General features: G+C 31.6%; 1 protein-coding gene across 1 annotated transcript; it reads left to right on the top strand.

Moving 5' to 3' along the window:
* The first annotated feature begins 5,997 nt into the window (after window positions 1–5,997).
* EAF01_006200 (uncharacterized protein) lies at window positions 5,998–7,009 on the top strand. Its single transcript, XM_038914454.1, has 3 exons — window positions 5,998–6,082; window positions 6,216–6,358; window positions 6,413–7,009. Exons 1-3 carry the CDS (start codon window positions 6,054–6,056, stop codon window positions 6,424–6,426), a joined length of 186 nt encoding a protein of 61 aa, XP_038769409.1. The 5' UTR covers window positions 5,998–6,053; the 3' UTR covers window positions 6,427–7,009.
* Window positions 7,010–7,405: the final 396 nt, after the last annotated feature.

The following is a 7,405-nucleotide window of genomic DNA, read 5'->3' on the forward strand; positions in this document are numbered from 1 at the left end:
ATTTCTACATGACCCTAGAGGCAGCTCCCGTAACATATTTATTATTAATATAAACTAATTTATAGTAATATTTCTGATTATTATATTTTAGCGATGAATTATTAAATCAATACTTAAAATAAAAAGAATACTTAAAGTGTTATAGAAACTATCTTTAGGGTTATATAATAGTAATTAGAGATCTTTTGAAATGATTTAAATTAAACTTTAAGTAGGAATTTAATAAGATTGTAATTGATTATAATTCTTGTAATTATAATAATAAAATTAATAATTATTCTTAAGTATAAAGCTTTATATTATAATGAAACTTATTTCTTTATATAAATCTTTATTCTATTTGAACAACTGGAATAGCCGATTGCTTTTAAAGCGTTATTATTCCTAAGCTGTTTATTATGAGATATTAATCTTATAACTCTTAATATTCTAGTTTATTCTTTTATCCTGAGGCTAATCCTCTAGAATCTTATTAATTTTAGTGAAGTTTTTTTGTTTATTATATTCTGCCTTTTTAAAATCTATTATCCTAAAAACTATGTTTTATATTTCTAGAATATCCTGTAACTAATATTATATATATACCTAAAGCTTTTCTAAATGCTTAATATTCTTTAGTAGATTGTAATTAAATTACTAAGGCCTATAGTATTATTATAATCTATATGTTGGTGATTCTATAGCCTGTTATTAATCCGTTGTAACAATTTCTTTATTAAGAATAGTATTAATTGTAGAAGTGATTATTATATTAATATTAAATCCTTAGATTAAAATGAATAATTCTAATTATTAATAAAAAAAGATATTAGTGAAAACAACGATTTTAAATCCTTTAATAGAATTGTCTTTTTATTATTTAATATACTTATTTAATATTATAATATTGTCTTTATTAAATTATATGACTTATATTATTATAAATAAATTAAAAGATATTTTGAGTTGATATATGATTATAATATATTGATTATATATAGAAATATACTTTCGAACCTTATTATATATATTATTATTGGGACTACTTGAGGGGGGGAGCCGTCAACTCGAATCATCATATATAGTATTGTATAGACTATATAAAATGAATAATATAAATTGAAATGATCTAGAATAAGGTATGATTCTTTCTAATATATATATAATAGAAAGAATTATATGATTCGCTTAAGTATATGATTGTATATTTTAAATATAAATAGAATTTCCATTTATAATGAAAATTCGGAATATATAATATAAAGAGCGAATTGTATTAGCTAAACCCATCAAAATCTAAAACTAACCTAAACTAAAAGCACTCTTCCTCTTTCTCCTCCTTATCTCCTTTATTCTACAATTAAGCTAAGAATGAGGGGAAGGGAAAAGAATGAATTGAATTGAAATTGCATATAAGTGGGGAAGAGTCTTATTTGCAAAAGTAAAACAATCGAAGAGGGAGAGAGGATGTTGAATTAATTCGATTAAATAGGATATTCATATTTAATTAAATTTTGAAAGAATTGAGAATAAAAGGGGAGATTTAATTATTATATAAGAATAAATAGAAGTAAACCTTTCTTCTATTTCTTTACAAAATTTGAAATATAGGAGATTGAGTTGTCTTCTTAATAAAGAAATAACGATCTAAAGTTTGTAAGATTTCAATTTCAATATATTTTTTTTAAAAATATAAATGAAGATTGAATTCGTATAGAATTTTGAAGTTATTTTATTAAATAGCTATTTGTATTATAATAAGCTCTTTAACTTTATAACCTTTTTCTTTTGTCCTTTTGAGTCAAATGGATTAGATTTATTAAAGATAATAAACAAATCTTTTTCTTTAATTTAATAGTTATATGAAGAAGAGTGTTTTGGATTATAAGATGAAAAAGGAGGGCCTAATAAAAGGGTTTTAATAAAAAAAGAAGCAATAAAATAGTTCTTTTCATATAATAAAGGAGAATTTCGAATTCGAAAAACATATTAAATTCTAAACAGAAAGTAATGGATATAAATTGAACTATCGATTTATCGAATTTTATAAATATAATAATCTAGTTTATAAATTAATAAATTTGTTTAATTCTAAAGAAAAATATAATTATATAAAGAATATAGTATTCTAATCTTTTATACAAATCATATGTAAATATAATCTAGTACAATTTTGTTTGTTTTTTTAAGAATATTTTATCGAATGGTTTAAATTATTTTTTTCATTTTTATATAAATATCTTATATAAAACCTTAAAAAGTAATCTAATTTATAAATATCTTTAAAAAAAAAAGGTAAATATTAATTAGTATCAAGATTATTTGGGAAGAAGGAGTCGTTAACTTAAATCACTATATACAATATTATATAATCTATATAAAATGAATAATATAAATTAAATTAATCTAGAATAAGGTATGATTCTTCTTAATATATATATAGTGGGAAGAATCATATGATTCGTTTAAGCATGTGATGGTACGTTTCGACAATTATGAATATTTAAAGATTCTTATATTACTTTTTCTAATTAAAATAAATATTATTACTCTTAAGTATAAGAATAACATTATTAAACTTTGATAAATAATTATAAATAAGTTTCTTATAATCCTTGATTATAAAGTTAGCTTATTTGAATTATTTGTTCTCAATTTACATAAACTTATTATTCCTAATAATCAGTACTAATAATAAGTATATTATCTATTAAAAGGTTTATAATATTAAATTCAATGTTCTAATTATTAATATGTAAAAGGTAGAGGTTATATATAGATTGTCATATTTTAAGTTTTTTATAATAATAAATATAATATATTCTAAATTAATAATTTTTTATTTTCGGAATATTACATGATAGATTTATAATAAGTAAAATCATATTGATTAATAGATTTATTTCTTTCAAAGTATATATATAGAAAATGTAATATATATTTAAGATCGATTGAATATATGTTTGAATAATATTACGAATATATATATTTATTTCACTTTCTTTTCAAATACTTATAACCAAAGAAATTTAAATATATTAATATAATTACTGAATCGTTAATAATTATATAATTCTTTTTTTCCTTATAAGGAAAATAAAAATTGTATTTAAAAACAAATCATTTCAATTCATATTATTCATTTTGTATAGACTTTTATAATGCTTTATTTAGTAATTCGAATTCGACCTCCCCCCCCCCCCCCCTAAGTGAAACCAACAGAATAATAATAACAATAAGAATTAACGTAACGTATGGGGAACTCGGACATATGGGGAACTCGGACACTTTTTCAATTATTCTACACGCGATCTTGTTCTACGAGCCACACAATCCTCCAATTCCAATTCCGAATCACTTGAACTATTCTCTAGCTCTTCTTCTTCAATCTCTTCTTCTGATTCTTCAATTGGGCGTTTGCGTGGCCGTCCTCGTGGCTTTTTCTCCTTCGGTTTTTCCTCCGCCTCACGTACCATTTTCAATACTTCCTTAGTACTAAAGACAAATTGACCTTGTAATTTGACTCTTTTGCCTTTAGTTCTTTTCTTTCGAGTCTCAATTACCTCCTGAGCATCAGAGAGCTGTTTCCGAAGTAGGGCTATCTCAGCATTTTGAGATTCTACAAGCCTAGTCATTCTCTTGGCATATCGACGAGTTGGCGATGCAGGAGAACCACTGCTTGCTAGAGCTGTATTAAAGATCTGATTTGCTTGCCTTAGTTCTGTTCCATCTGGAGGAGAACTCCTGAGTATAGACAAGTCTAGGTCTTGATTGGGGGTTCTCATTTGTGGAGTAGAAGGTTGCTGGGAGGAGTTAAATGGTAATGAATCGAGTACTTTTCGTGGGGCAAAAGGTACTAAACCAGCTCCTCTCCAGCCAGCTTTAATATTAGAAGAATTCAATGCTTTTTTTCTAATATTTTGAAAGAGTTCTACCCATTCAGCTCTTTGGATTCGCTTTACACCAGCTCGAGAATATCGATCGACCTCTAAAGCATGATATCGTTTCATTGGCCCATACACCGCAATATCAAGTGGCTGAAGCAAGTGAGAGCAATGAGGAGGTAATATAAGTAAATCAATATCATTATCTATACAGAAAGCAATAAAGCTACCTGTAATATGGCTTGAATGGCCATCCATGATCAAAAGTCGAGGTCGGTCACCTGACACTTTCTTGGATTCTGGTTCGAAAACCCTTTTTAACCATTCTAATCCATGGCTATTTGAGGTCCATCCATTTGTACTAGTAGAGAACTGCCAGCTTTGAGGTGTGTCCTTTGGAATCCATGCAGAATTCGTATTCTGAGCCTTGAAAATGACCATAGGTGATAGAGCATTTCCAGCTGTATTGACACATTCAAATGCAGTTATCCATTCTTGCTTGCCAGCTGTAACTTTCCAATTCGATTTCTGAGTAGAATCGACTATAATGCGCGTACTTTGAGTACTTCCAACTCCAAATCCGGTTTCATCCATATTATACATATCATCTAATTCATACTTTCGCTCAATAAGACGCGTGCGAAACGCGTCAAACCAAGCCTGAATATTCTCCGGAGTTGCTTCTTTAGCCCGATTAGACTCTAATTGACGTGAATAGCATGTTTTAAGTTCTGGATGTCGTTTTTGGAATCTATAGATCCATTCGTGGCCTATAGGTGGAATTTCTGTCGAGGTAGGATTTCGAGATGACGCGACCCGAACGCGTCGAAGACGAATTTCGTCGGCCATTTCCTTCACCAACATAGGTGTAGCAGGGAATCCAGTGATGGTAAGTCGTGAAATCCATCGTACAAGAGTATTTTCTTCTGCGTTTGAAAGAATTTGAGCCATTTCGTGGGTTTGGGAACGTGTTTTCTTCCCAGCCAGCCTATCAGCTAGGGTAGACTTAGGGACTTCAAAATGCTCTGCAGCCTTTCTAATTGATTTAAATTCTTTCAATTGAAGTGAAATTATAGCCTTTTGAAGCTTCTCTTCAATTTGAGCAGATGTAGAAGGTGATTGGGTATGCATAATAAAAGTTATTGCGGTTTCAAGTTGGTGATAGGCTAAAAGTGTCCGAGTTCCCCATATGTCCGAGTTCCCCATACGTTACGTTACTATAGTTTTCGTAAATAATAAAATTATTAAAAAGATAAACCTTCAATTAAAATGTTATTCAAATAATATATACAATAAATATCTAAATATTATAACAATGTATCATTAATAAATTTTATGAAAATAACTAATATATTAATTAATTTAAATGATATAACTTTGAGGCACTCTAGAGGACCGAACGATCTCCGAGCGTTTGAAACCATGCGATGCATATGTACAAATGAGATCCATCGAACAGATCTATCGAACGGATGTATGTCGATGTTTCAATCGTTCGATAGCACCCGTTGTCTCGTAAAGTATCAAGCTTTAGTATATCTCGCAATAGATGAGCTGTGGTTAACCATTCATTATACGCTGCGTAATGTGTAGAAGCTATCAAAGCTGCAAAATGAAATGACGCTCCGCTGGCTCTCCGAGGGCCACTGCCATGGAGGCAGACTATCTGAAAATAGATATCAAGAATTGAACGTTGCCTATCTGCCTGTCGATATCAATACATAAATCCATACTTGGTAGATTATAATGAATATATAAATGATATCATGTGGATGCTGATATAGGTAAAGCGAAAATAGATCCGCACGTGATCTGATCATTATCTCTTATCTATCTGTTATCCCTGATCTCTAACGCTTCACGCCCTCTCATTCGTCCATTTTCCCAATTCTGGGGTAAGTACGGGCCCAGGAAAGATACTAGCTTGAATTGGTCAAGGCCCGCGTGCTTTTTCAATCGTGGTACGAGCTTCTAAACTTATGAGGTCAACATCGAGGCATTTCACTTTCACATCTTCCGAGGTCTCCTTCATCCGCGATTTCAAGTATCAACCATCAATCCGCTCACCCGCAACTCATTCGTGGAACCATCTTCCTGTTCATTATTCATATTCAAGTAAAGATCAAAACAACAAGAAAAGAATTGTAAAGAGCAATACAACACAAGACAAACCCCCGAGAAAGCAGCAAAATGGCGCCACCAGCTCGAGCCCTCTTCTTGTATGTTTATTTCCCCCGTCTCCCTTCATTTCTCGTCTGCCTTGCTATGTACTCGATACTTGTTATCTTCAACTCGATCGTTTTCATTGACAAGTGCTACCAATGTACACATGTGCTAACTTCACATTCGCAGACGTCAAAGATTGATTCTTGGTACCTTTCTTGGTGGCGGAGCTCTTTTCGTCAGTATGAAATGGAAAGCCGTCATGCAAAGGAGTGAGGCCGCGAAGATTGCTGGATCAAAGCAGAATTTTGCTGTTGCTGCTGCTAGAAGCGGTGAGACGTTGCAAACGCCCTGGATTGGTGATTGATTACTGACTGACGGTGAAGGTGGTGGAATTTGAACATTCTTAATGGATTCGATCGATGACGAGTCAAAATTATAAATCGGGAGAAAATTGGCACACACGGGATCGAATATTATCCCATGGCAGATATGAATAGATGATAAACACGCACATACAAATGAGGTTGCATCAAGTTCACGATGAAACAGAAGAGACATAGTCTAGGGCGTTTGGGAATCATTCTGGTGACGAAGAGAAAACCATACAGAAATGCCTTAAGCCGGATGATAAGATCATTATGTTACTCCCAATCATGACATTTGACTGACATGCTCGTACTGATAAATATTCTGAACCTTCCCAGATACCATTCCTTTCCAACGCTTCGCCAATGGGTTTCTTTTGGGATTTTTGTCTGAACAGGAAACTCATGTCATTCAAATGATAACATGAGAGTATATCGATTCGATCTATAGGAATAGGAGGAACAGATTCCGAGCAGAAAAAATACAAATTCTGTCCCGTCTAGATTCTACTTGAGATCAGGGGGAGACACGCTCATGCACAGTGTAAAGTTACCTTCAATCCATTGACATGGACTTCACATCTTTCAATTCCATCACGCAAGTTTGTCAAAGACAATTCGTTATCATCTCTCTGTCTCCCTCCCGGCTTCCTCTTCCTCTTCCTCTTCCTCTTCCCCTCTCTCCCTCTCTTCCTCTTTCTCTATGTGCGTGTGTGAGTATCATTGGAATATTCTAAAATGTGAAGCATTCCTTGACACCTCAGGCTTATGAATTTGAACGTCACAATTTTCCATGGTAAATCATGATTGATTGAGTTCTGACTTAGCGAACACTAATAGGTAGGTAGTACACTTCAGAGACTGCTGAGCTAATGTCATTAGCCTGGCGCACAAATTCAATTGACCAAATCTTTCAGATCAAATCTACTTCTACCTACATTTCATATATATTTCCCTTCTCCCTTCAATATTCTTCCTTCTTAATTCTTCAATCATTCTTTCTCATTCTTC

Source organism: Botrytis porri (assembly GCF_014898465.1).
Source record: "Botrytis porri strain MUCL 3234 chromosome Unknown BPOR_008, whole genome shotgun sequence".
Lineage (NCBI taxonomy): Eukaryota > Fungi > Ascomycota > Leotiomycetes > Helotiales > Sclerotiniaceae > Botrytis > Botrytis porri.